The sequence below is a fragment of the Carcharodon carcharias genome, chromosome 28, assembly GCF_017639515.1.
Source record: "Carcharodon carcharias isolate sCarCar2 chromosome 28, sCarCar2.pri, whole genome shotgun sequence".
Lineage (NCBI taxonomy): Eukaryota > Metazoa > Chordata > Chondrichthyes > Lamniformes > Lamnidae > Carcharodon > Carcharodon carcharias.
In genome coordinates, this window is record NC_054494.1 from 16,406,012 (window position 1) to 16,419,340 (window position 13,329).

Below are 13,329 nucleotides of genomic sequence, written 5' to 3' on the forward strand. Positions count from 1 at the left end.
TAATCATGGATGACTTCAATCTGCATATACATTGGGTAAACAACTGAGCACTTAAGCTGTGGGAGACGAGTTTCTAGAGTGTGTTAGGGATGGTTTTCTAGAGTAGTATGTTGAGGAGCCAACTACAGGACAGGCTATTTTAGATCTAGTATTGTGTAATGAAAAAGGGCTAATTAATAATCTTGTTGTAAAAGAACCTTTAGGGATGAGTGACCACATTATGTAACATTATGTTTGAAAGCAAGGTAATTCACTTTGAAGCACGGGTGTTAAAGTTGAATAAAGGAAATTATGAAGGCAAGAGGGAGAAATTGGCTAAGGTGGATTGAAAAAATGCATTAAAAGGTATGATTGTACATAGACATTGGATAGTCTTCAAAGAACTATTACATAGCTTCCAGCACCTATGCATTCCTTCCAGGTGCAAAAACCCCAAAAAAGTCAGTCAGCCGTGGTTGACAAAGGAAGTTAAGGATTATTTAAGATTAAAAGAAAAGGCTTATAAAGTTGCCAGAAGTAGTAGTAAACCTGAGGATTAGGAGGTTTTTAGAATACAACAAAGGAGGACCAAGAAATTGGTAAAGGGAGGATAGAACATGAATGCAATCTAGCAAAAAACATAAAAACGGACTGTAAAAGCTTCCATAGGTATGTAAAAAGGAAACATTTGGCTAAGACAAATGTGAGTCCATTACAGGCAGAGTCAGGAGAATTCATAATGGGAACGAGAAATGGCAAAGAAACTAAATGATTACTTTGTGTCTGTTTTCACGAAGGAAGATTCAGGAAATCTCCTAGATTTAGAGATCCAAGGGACTAGGGAAAATGAGGAGTTGAAGGAAATCATTAAAAGAAAGAAGGTTGTATTGGAGAAATTAATGGGACTGAAAGTTGATAAGTCCCTGGGTTCTGATATTCTGCATCCCAGAGTGTTGAAAGAGGTTGCTACAGAGATAGTGGAATGCATTGGTGATCATTTTCCAAAATTCTATAGATTCTGAAGATTGGAAGGTAGCAAATGTCACCCCACTATTTAAGAAGGGAGGGAGAGAGAAAACAGGGAACCACAGAACTGTTAGCCTTACATCAGTAGTAGGGAAAATGCTAGAATCTATTATAAAGGATATGATAAATGGATACTTGGATAATCGTGATCTGATTGGGCACAGTCAGCATGGATTTGCGAATGGGAAATCATGTTTGATGAACTTAGAGTTTTTTGAGGATGTTACTAACAAAATTGATAAAGGAGAGTCAATGGACATAATATACTTGAATTTTCCGAAGGCTATTGATAAATAGCCTCCACAGGAGGTTGATTAGCAAATTAAAAGCATATGGGATAGGAGGCAATATACTGGCATGGGTTAAGGATGGGCTAACAGGTTTCTACAGAGAGTAGGAATAAATGGGTCACTCTTACGTTGGCAAGCTGTGACCAGTGGGGTACCAGAAGGATCAGTACTTGGCCCCAGCTGTTCACAATATATACCAATGATTTGGAAGTGGGGACCAAATGTAATATTTCCAGGTTTGTGGATGATACAAAGCTAGGCGGGAATATGTGTTGTGAGGAAGATGTAAAGTGTCTAACGGAGGATTTGGACAGACTTAGTGAGTGGGCAAGAACATGGCAGATGGAATATAATATGGAAAAATGTGAGGCTATCCATTTGGTAGAAAGAACAGATGTGCAGGGTATTTCCTAAAGGGCAAGAGATTAGAAAGTGTAGATGTACAAAGGGACCTGGGTGTCCTTCTCCATAAGCCACTGAAAGCTAACATGCAGGTCCAGCAGGCAATTAGGAAAGCTAATGGAATGTTAGCCTTTATCACAAGAGGTTTTGAGTACAGTAATGAAGTCTTGCTTCAATTGTATAGAAGCTTGATTATACTGCACCTGGAGTACTGTATGCAGTTTTGGTCCCCTTACCTCAGAAAGGATATTATTGCCTAGAGGGAGTGTAACGAAGGTTCACCAGATTTGTTCCGGGGATGGGGATGGGACTGTCTCATGAAGAGAGATTGGGGAAACTGGGCCTGTATTATCAAGGCTTTTGAAAAATGAGAGGTGGTCTCATTGAAACCTACAAAATGCTTAAAGGAATAGACAGGGTAGATGCAAGTAAGATGTTTCCTCTGTTTGGGAAGTCTAGAACTAGAGGATACAATTTCAAAATAAGGGTGAAGCCGCTTAGAACCAAGATGAGGAGAAATTTAATTACTCAGAGGGTTGTGAACTTTTGGAATTCTCTACCCCAGAGGGCTGTGGAAGCTCAGTCATTGAGTATGTTTAAGATAGAGATTGATAGATTTCTGATTAACAATAACGTAGTGTTATGGGGATAGTGTGGGTAAAACGCATTGCAGTGTTTGATCAGCCATGATCGCATTGAATGGCACAGCATGCTCGATGGGCTGAATGGCCTTCTCCTGTTCCTATGTTCCTTTACTATTGGTGGGTCAAAATCCTGGAACTCCCTTCCTAAAAGCACTGTGGCTGTACCTACACCACAAAGCAGCAGTTCAAAAAGAGGGCTCACCACCACCTTCTCAAGGGCAATTAGGGATGGGTAATAAATGCTGGCCTTTCCAGAAATGCTCACATTCCATTAACAAGTGTAAAAAAAAATCTAATGAGCTTCTGGCCGCATACTTAAACCAGGTCCAGTAACTTCAATGCTGTTTCCTTTGCAAATGAAAATGACAATCAAAGTAATGCGCTCATCCCTCAACCAGCCAGCAAACCCGAGGAAGGAATTAACTTTTATTTGTATGGCTTCTTCAATTTCCTCAGGATGTTCAAAGCTACTGCACAGCCAATTAATTACATTTTTTGTTAAAGTGTAAACAAACATAGGAACTAATTCACATTTAGCCAAGTCCCAGCAACTTAAATAAATGTCATATGAATGTGTTTTGAAAGAATAAAAAAAAACGGATGATTTCAAAAATGTTTTGTTATCTTAGAACAGAACCACACAAATCCTAGTTTTGAATGGTCAACTATTAAATCTTTTGCTCTCAATTATTTTCTCGTATAAGATATTTTATCAGTACCTCTGTACTGTAAACAAGAAAACTCATTGTTGCAGCAGTATTTTCAAATGGTTTAATAACTTGTAACAAAGGTACCATAAATCTGGAAAGCAAATCATAAGCGAAAACAATACCAAATAGTATTTGAAAAGAAATATAATTTGACTGACTCCTGATTGTAATATATGAAACATTTTTAAACAGCTTCTCAAATTATGGTTATGTTAATTTATTTTATAAGTCTTAGTTAGGTAACAGAAACTAAGACAAAACAAATCATTAATTTTGGATGAGAAGCTCCTTTCTGACGTGACATATTAAATAGATTTTATTTTGCAAGAGGATTTGCCTTTTACTTTACTATACAAAGCACAAGTTTCTAAACCAGATCATCTAAAATGATATGGCTGAATAATGGTGTGCTAAGAAGTAAAAAGCAGTCTTTTACTTCTTTAAAACAGCAACCCTGTACAAAATCAACAGCTACAATGAATATTTAGATGTGAAAACTATTCTCAGATTGCGGGTTGTGTTCCTCTAGACTATAAGAAAACAGAAAGTGGCTTTCTACAGTCCTTTAAGCCTCCGGCAATCCATCAATCAATGCCCACCACAGATGATGTAAGCATATTCTAATTTAAGAGCATCCAGACTGAAACAGCAACAGGAAGGGACTTGAATTTCAAATCTTGTGGATGTAAACATGTAGGTTTCTCACTTAAATAAATATCTAAACAAAATTGGATAATGAGAATCTCTATGAAAGTCATTACATTCAGTGCAGGTGCAGCAAAGGAAGCATTAAAATGCTTTGGGTTCAGTCTCAACAAACAAAATCAAAGGAAAACCACAATTTTGTCCTGTGCAGAATTTCCAGTTATACAGCAATTTAGTTCTCTGGTTAACCAGAGACTGAATTTGACAAAGCTGAGTTCATTTAAAAAAAAATGTTTTCCCAACAGCGATCAATTTCTACAAACCTTTTTTTAAATTGTAAATCAATTTTCAAATAATAGTCAGATGTTAAGTCATATGGTTTTGATTAATTGAAACTGTGTATGAACGAGAATTATTTTGCTTTAGCAATAAGTGCATAGGGTCAAACATTTCCTCCTATTCAAGGTTTAAACCATTATGCATAGAAATTTACTATGTAAGAGGCTTTTTGGCCCATTATGTCTAAGCCACTCATTGCTAGGGAAATTCAAAACTAATCCCACTACCCTGTTCTTCCTCATGGTCCAGCATTCTTTTCTGCTTCAAATGTGTACATATTCTTCCTTTAAAGGATGCAATGGTGTTTGCTCATTGGTTCCCTATGGCAAAGCACTCCATGCTCAGGCAACTCTTTGTATAAAAACATTTCTCCTAACCTCCTTTAGTGACCTTATTAAGTTGATGATTTCTTATCACTGATACCCGAGCCCAAGGAAATTTGTTTAACAAGACTGTTGCAAGACACCTTTTATAAAAACTGATTCAAAACAACTGCTTTTTGAGGGTGATGAAATTCATCTTGGGTGTTGTACTAAATGGATGGTAGCTAGCTGCTCAGCTACCCATTATATGATCCATCCAATTTTGGAAAGGGAGATTGGGTTGGGTGTATAATGTGTGGCTAGTCCGGTACCATTTATCTGTGTCTCCACAGAAGTTGAATTTCACCCCAATATATCTGCTAAGACTTTCATCATCCATGAATAACAGCCCCGCCCCCACCTTTCACCCCGAGCAGTTATCTAATTAATTATTCTTTTATATTTTATAAGCTTGTAACAAAATTACTTGTAACTTTTATATCTGAAAGTTTATTTAAATTAATTTTAGCAATTCTAAACTCCTGTCATATTGCTTATGAATTTCTTTAGTATTGTTGGCTCTAGTTTGATTATATGTCCCCTCCTAAATGTTAATTTAGTTTTAATTCTCCAATTATTTGGCTCTATGCTTCGAAGCACTCCTGTTTGCCTTACACAAATACATTTATTTTATATTCCATGCAACTCACATAAATGAAGATTCCCTACTGCTGTTCCCGCAACTTGTTTGCTAACATGTCTGGCCTGTTATTTTGGGCCAGATTTCTTGTTTCACTGAATTTTGCCTTTCTGTGTTTAAAAGATAATTGTACATTTTTAATGAATGAAATATGTACAAAGAAACACAGATTCTAACAAAATTAAAAAAAAACATTCAGAGCAGCTAGTCCATTATGCTGTTTTAATATGAAATAGGAACATAGGAACAGAAGAAGTTATCTTGAACCAGTTATACTACACAATAAGATCGTGGCTGATCTGTGAACTAACTCCATATACTTGCCTTTGCACATATCCATTAATACGTTTGGTTAACAGAAATCTAGCCTATTCAGATATAGACCATTCAAACTGATCTGTTGTGGTGAACACTTAAAAGAAAGATTAAGCTTATAGGATAATTGTGACCAAGTGCTAAGTGCTGGAATAATAGTAATACAAAAGCTAAATACTGTAGGTGTTGGAAATCGGAAATAAAAACAGAAAGCAGGTCAGGTAGCATCTGCGGAGAGAAACAGAGTTAACAATTCAGGACCTGAACTCAATGTGCATCATGATGAACCTGTTGAGTACTTCCAGCCTTTTCTGTTTTTATTCCTCATGCACTGTAGATTGAGGCATATAAGTCAACCCTTGAAGCCTCCAAAAATCCTTCCAAAAATGGGTAAACTTACAGGTTGAGTATAAAATGTGAACTGCCAGTGTGGGCGGTTGCCATTTTGAAATGTGAAAAACATAACACTGGTAATTCATATTAATGTGACACAGTTTATTGAATTAATTAATTGTACCTTTACTAAATTAAATTAAAATTTAAATTAAAGATACCTTTAACCACAATCAAAGCTTTTTGAAACCATCAAATTAATTGATTTTTAGCATCTGATGCAGAGTTCATCGAATTCACTTTGGCTATGATGTCATCGTAAGGATCCCACTCTGGATCAGATTTGGCGCTCTTGCTTTCAGAATCAGCCATCTACAACAAATCATCCTCCTCTCCATTCATTTGAATTGAATATTCTGCATTTTTTGAACAATCTGATGACACTTTGTGCAATAACAGTATCCTATGATTTGATAACAAAACCTCACAAAATATCAAGCAGGGCAGTGCGCATATTTCCACTCTTTGTGAAGGTTTTTTTCTTCACCAACCATCTATCTTTTCCATTCAGCACAGACATGATCCTTGAATGGCTTGTTAAGTCATGCACCTAAAGGTTGAACTTAGATGTTAGACCCCTTGGTATAACTGCAATGTGTGTGATATTTCTTCACACACACCTCTTGATCTCATCATGTGCCACACGAATAAGCTGCATTCTTTATGTAGGCCGCCAGGAAGCTTATTACATACAGCATCGATCCATAATTTCACTCCATCCTTATCCATCCAACTGTGTCATGGACATGCCCAAGAACTCCTGCAGGGAGCTTAACATTTGGCATGGTTTTATGTCTAAAAATTACCATAGGATTTAATTTTGTTCCGTTGGCCATGCAGGCTAGTACCACTGTCAATCTTGTCTTCTCACATCCAGACGTTTTCACCAGAACTGTTTTTGAACCTTTCCACTCCACAATTTTGCTGCTGGGCATATCAAAATTCAGGGTTGTTTCATATGACTTAATGGGTATTGTCAGTCACTATCAATTCATGCATTCTCCATGGCAATCGGTAAGCTATCGAATTTCTCCAAGTGTGTATTAAGCCCAAGGTTTTGCCAGTTTTCATTTCCAAACATATCGATAATGCTAAACTGAGACACAGTCCCATGGTCTACCGAGCATTTATGTAAAATGTGGTTGAACAGATTGGTAATAGGGTTACTAATTTACTCCATGCCCTACACTGCGCTTGGTCTGAGGTGCGCAAATTTCTTTCATTTTTTGATTTGATCCATTTATGCAGCTATATTGCTTCAATAGATGACAGCACCATAAACAGTACCTGTTTGGCACATGTCCGCACCATAAACTCATTTAAGTGGAAGCAGCTTGGCAACACAGTTAATAACATCGCTAAACACGCAACAAATCTCTCTGACCACATACTCTCAAAAAGCGAGGAGTTTGTTCTTGTGCATGGTTTTAATTTTGGTATGTCTTCATCCCCAATCAAATGGAATAGATAATTGCTGAGTTTGAACTCCTCTACTCCAAACTATCGCACCACAAACCAGCATCCACTGAAGATGCTGAATCCTTAAAAGCGCGCCTAGCTGATCTTGTACATGTATATTGCGGGATTCTGTCTGACTTTCACATGCAACGCGAATGTCTTACAACGTTGCGAGGTCTTAAGGCCAACCCGGACATACACATCAGTAACAAAAACAGAATTACCTGGAAAAATTCAGCAGGTCTGACAGCATCGGTGGAAAAAAAAAATTGACATTTCGAGTCTTCATGACCCTTCAACAGAAACATGTCTTTCATGGAATGACACCTAACCTCCTACCCTTCACATATTTCCAATAAATGGATGATATATTTGCTATATTTAAATACGCAGCTGCATGTAACAATTTCCTTACATGTCTTAATGGGCTCCATCCTGCACGCAAATTCACCTTTGAAATGCAGCAGTCCAATGAACTCCCCTTCCTTAACATTCTAGTTGAGAAATCTGCCAGGGTTTTCTCTACCACAGTCTACTACAAGCCTAGTTTCACAGTCAATATATGCATTGGGATTCTTATAGTTCCATACACTACAAAAGTGGTCTTAATGTGAATCTTGTAAATAGGGCCTGAGCCATCTGTTCATCATGCAAGCTTGATGCTGAAATAGGGTGCATTAAAGCCACCCTACAAGATAATGGCTACCCTGATTAGAGCATTTCACACTGTATATCATGCAAACCTAACAGGCCTAGGACCATCATTTTCAGACCTGAAAAGTGCCCAGTCTACCACAGATTGCCCTGGAAGGGCAAGGTATCTCAAAAATTTGAGCAACAAGTAAAGCTAGCTGTTTCACACTGCTACTATGCAGTAGCAACACAAGTGGTATTCGCCACTAACAGGATGGTGCTGTCAAGCCAAGAAGGTGTTCTGTCTATCACACAAATGAGTAACATGGTATATGAATTTCAGTGCCAGTGTGATGCTCAGTATGTAGGCCTTACATCCCAAAGATTGCTGGATCCTATCAAACAACACAGCCAACTGCTGTTTGCAACAGGCAAAGTACAGGCCGTACCCAACCAGCCCTTGCTTGCAAAACCCAAAACACAGCGTCCAACATTAGACGTGATTCTGCGATTGGACAACATTTACTAAATAATCCTCAGTGCACTAAGAATTATGCTGACAACCAATTTGAGATTGCCAGTCAGGCTCGCAGTCTGGCGCATTTGCATGTACTGGTAGCTACATATATTAATACACAGGACCCTGTTCTTTGCAGTGAGAAAGAACATGTACACACATTGTACCTGTTTCAGCTGAACAAAATAAATGAGTCATTCACTGACTCGTTCCTCAGGGCAATGCCTTGACGAACCAAGGTCAAGCTACTGGTTTAAACTTCAAACAATGCTTGGCAGCTAGCTGTCATTCACCATCAATTTGTGCATTCTCCATGGCATGGATCTACCAATCAGAGTCCACTTCTCAGCCAATCAGCACTCTCTTCTCATACAGTATAAATTGTTGTTTTGCCCTTATACTGGTATTCTAGCAAAGTGTCCTGATGAGTGCAAGACAAAGAGTTTCAACATGTCAGCTTGTGCTTTTTCTGCTGTCTGATAATGAACTGCTGGAAACTGATAATTTTGGCATAGGCAGTCTCTAAGCAATCTTGGTCTTCTGTCACAACTCAACACAGTTTTGTTCCTTAAAATAGCTGCACTAACTAACTGTTGGTCTGAAATCTTTGCTGGACATGGCTTGATTTGGCCTACTTAGTTTCTTGGTGATGAAACAGCCGTTCTGACGATTTTCAAGGACCCATCCCGATACATGCTTCTCGAAATCAAGCCAGTGGCTGGTCCCTGTTCAGACAGCACAATTGGTCGTGGGCAGGTTCCTTCTTCTTCCATTCTTGCACCAGTTTCTTACTAACACTGAATGCACTCGCTGCAGCGCAGTTATTTGATGAGTTAGCAAATGTTACGACCTTTAGCTTGAAAGCAGCTTTATGTTTCATTCTTTTTGCTGGAAGATTCATTTCTGATCTTAACTTGTCATGCCATGTGTGGTCTGATCTGTAAAGCCATGTCTTAAATAATCATACATCTTCACAACACAGCCTCTGTCGCCTGCTTGATCCCATGTGTTGACTTACAGAAGTAAAACATCATTTCTGGGGTGAAAAATTATGGCCAACTACTATCTGAGTATAACGTTTTGTAGCTAAAAAGGGGGCTTGATTTCCATGACTGGTATATACAAAAGCATGATTTTTGGCGCTGATAAAATGGGATCATCTTTTATGCCAGATGGACTTATACGTCGCAATCTACAGTAATAGTCTTTGCTGCAGTAAGTAATAGACTTAATTTCAGGCATTTAACATAATACAAAAAGTCACCTCATTACTTACATTCCAACTTCATCTATCACTGGAGCAGTGCAGAGTAAGTAATTATCTTCCACAACAAGAGGCTTCTCGGCTAAAAGACGGAAATATTTATTAGTACTGAAATTTTGTGTTAAAGGTGAATATTTCAAAGACTAATCAGAAATGTAAGTATTCACAATAATATAGAATTCTCTGGTAATGTGTGTCAAATTTAGTTTGGCAACACTCCTTTGAATTGTATTGGTACATTTTACTATGTTAAAGGCACTAAATAAATGCAAGTTGCTATTGTATGAATAAAAATATTTAGGATGAGCAGACAAGGCAACTCAAAGCTTTCTTATCACACCATTTTCTCCAATGCCTATAAACAACGTAGATTTATCTCTATAATTCAAAAACAGTTCCTCTGACATGTCCTCCTTCTTCCTTAACCGAGGTTTTCCACCCACGGTCGTTGACAGGGCCCTCAACCGTGTCCGGCCCATCTCCCGCGCATCCGCCCTCACTCCTTCTCCTCCCTCCCAGAAACATGATAGGGTCCCCCTTGTCCTCACTTATCACCCCACCAGCCTCCGCATTCAAAGGATCATCCTCCGCCATTTCCGCCAACTCCAGCATGATGCCACTACCAAACACATCTTCCCTTCACCCCCCTTATCGGCATTCCGTAGGGATCGCTCCCTCCGGGACACCCTGGTCCACTCCTCCATCACCCCCTACTCCTCAACCCCCTCCTATGGCACAACCCCTTGCCCACGCAAAAGATGCAACACCTGCCCCTTCACTTCCTCTCTCCTCACCGTCCAAGGACCCAAACACTCCTTTCAAGTGAAGCAGCATTTCACTTGCATTTCCCCCAACTTAGTCTACTGCATTCGTTGCTCCCAATGTGGTCTCCTCTACATTGGAGAGACCAAACGTAAACTGGGCGACCGCTTTGCAGAACACCTGCGGTCTGTCCGCAAGAATGACCCAAACCTCCCTGTCGCTTGCCATTTTAACACTCCACCCTGCTCTCTTGCCCACATGTCTGTCCTTGGCTTGCTGCATTGTTCCAGTGAAGCCCAACGCAAACTGGAGGAACAACACCTCATCTTCCGACTAGGGACTTTACAGCCTTCCGGACTGAATATTGAATTCAACAACTTTAGGTCGTGAGTCCCCTCCCCCATCCCCACCCCCTTTCTGTTACCCCCTTCTTTTTTTTTTCCCAATAAATTATAAAGATTTTCCTTTTCCCACCTATTTCCATTATATAAAATATAAAAAAAAAACCCACTAGAGCTATACCTTGAGTGCCCTACCATCCATTCTTAATTAGCACATTCGTTTAGATAATATCACCAACTTTAACTTTAACACCTATGTGTTCTATTGTACTATTGTTGTTGACATCTTTTGATGATCTGCTTCTATCACTGCTTGTTTGTCGCTACAACCACACCAACCCCCTCCACCTCTCTGTCTCTCTATCTCTCCGCCCCCCACACACACACCTTAAACCAGCTTATATTTCAGCTCTTTCCTGGACTCGAACTCAAGTTCTGTCGAAGGGTCATGAGGACTCGAAACGTCAACTCTTTTCTTCTCCGCCGATGCTGCCAGACCTGCTGAGTTTTTCCAGGTAATTCTGTTTTTGTTTTAGATTTATCTCTAGTTGCTTACCATGTACTTGCATTATTACAAATTAATCAACTTAATTTGAACACAAGCCTTTTAGAAGAAAAAAAGGCACTGAATCCATTTGCTTTTCAGAACCTAAAGAATTCTGTTTCTCATCCAGGAGTATCTTATATACTTGGGATTGTTGTGCAATTTAAAAAGGTATAGGAATGATTTATTATTTGACCCTATTGAAATTGTTGATGATCCAGTCAAAACTAAGATTTTGATCAATTTAAACTCTCTCTCTAATTCAGGGGACCATTCAACGAAAGCATAGACATGTTGGGAAGAGTTTTCAACAACTAGCCCCTGCAAAAATGGCAGGACCATGAGCAGGTCAAGAACCTGTTGAAAATTCCAGTAAGTTCCAAGCTACATCATTAGCATCCTGCTTCTGCCCAACCAGAGAGAGTTCTTGTCAAAGGAAGGAGTAATGATTAAAGGACACCAACTGGCATCAGAAAGGCTCATTTGCAGATGTATTTTTGAGACTGCAGCATCCACAGGAATGGAGAGGAGACCTGAGAATCTGCTCCCTGGGTTTCTCGCTCTTAACTTGAGGCCCTGCTACAGGATCTAAGGGAACTTCAGTGAGGTGATCTTTCCCAAGGACAAGAAGAAGAGGACAGCCTCTCCAATCAAGCAGGCATGCATGAAAGTGGTGGAGGGAGTCAGCAGTAGGACCGTGGTTCCTCCAACCTGGAAACAGCGCACCAAGGGGAATCAGAATTTCAGGAGGGTGGGAAAGTTGAGTGGCATAGCAATTTCAGGTGCAAAGCCACAACTTTCTCAGCATTCTTCTGCACAGCATTCCGCAGGACAACACACCTTGCAGCTCCACTCATTCCTCTCTCCCCAGGTACTTCACAACACTATGTGAGCAACCAACACTCATACCCACCCTCATTTTATTGCCCTCTTATACTCATGCCTGATGGACAACCTCCACAAATGTTGTCCTTCTCTCATATCCACATGAGCCATTTCTAATGCTCATAACCCTCTGCTTTCTCTCATTGCAGGAAAAGAGAGCACATAACTCTTTAGGGAAAGCCAGAAACATGCGTGCATGTTGGGTGGGAGAGAATCCTTCCATCACATGCACATTGATGGCCACTAGCAATCCATGTCCACCTGGTTCACTGGAAAGGACGTCTTGTTTCAGGAGGCTGCAGATGTCAGCAGTGATCTGCCGTGAAAATCTGAGCCTCCTTAGGTGCTGCTGCTCAGACATGTCAAGAGAGCTGATTCCCTGCCTGTAGACCCTGTGTAGAGTGTCTCACTTCCTTGAAGCTGAATCTTTGTGTCCATCCCTCTGCCATGTAGAGCAGTGTGTGTTTGAAGAGAAGGCAGCTGGTGCCAGTGTTGCTCCTGCTGCTGTTGTAGGTGTTGGTGGTGTTGTTGATCCTCTTGCTCCTCATCAGAGGTGCAAGGTAGAGCTGAATAAACTGCTCCCATGATGTGATGAAGGCTGTCAGCAGGGAAATGTAGCTGAAGGTGAGTGAAGTGCAAGACAGGTGAAGTGACTTCAAGAAGTTGGCAATCACTTGTCATGCATTGAAAGCACTCTCTGAAATGGAATGCTGTAAGCAGCAGGATTTCATGGTTGGAGCTAAAGCCTTGCAGTTTCATTGTAGAAGCACTCTCCACTGTGCATTTGTCTAATTGACCCTGGTGAGGCGCTGACAGCTCAGGAAATAGATCCACAGGCTGTTAAAACCAGAATGTTTAGATAAAACTATACTTACCTACAAGAATATATAAATGACTTAATTACTGTGTAGATACACAGGGGTTCCCCACTTCCATGCAAACCCACCTAGCCGAAACCAGGAAATGGGAGGGATCTCAACCCGATATTACTTTTAAGAGTTTTAACTCTCCACAGCACCCAAACCTGCCTCCCACTGCCTGTAAAAATCTATTACCTAGCTTATAGTGTCTACTTCAGTTATCAATGGATAGACTTCCTTCAAGTAGTGCTGACATTTAACCTAACTTGACAGGGTCAGGGAGACTATGGGCTAAAAATTCATCTGCTCCTTATTTTAGG

At 39.9% G+C, this 13,329-nt stretch overlaps 1 protein-coding gene across 1 annotated transcript in view; it reads right to left on the minus strand.

The window, feature by feature from the left end:
- The window catches only part of antxr1d (ANTXR cell adhesion molecule 1d), a 111,302-nt gene that overhangs the window by 60,437 nt on the left and 37,536 nt on the right, over positions 1–13,329 (minus strand). The window contains exon 11 of the mRNA XM_041176171.1: positions 9,630–9,699. Within this exon, the coding sequence (XP_041032105.1) occupies positions 9,630–9,699 (70 nt within the window). The remainder of the gene's footprint in view (positions 1–9,629; positions 9,700–13,329) is intronic.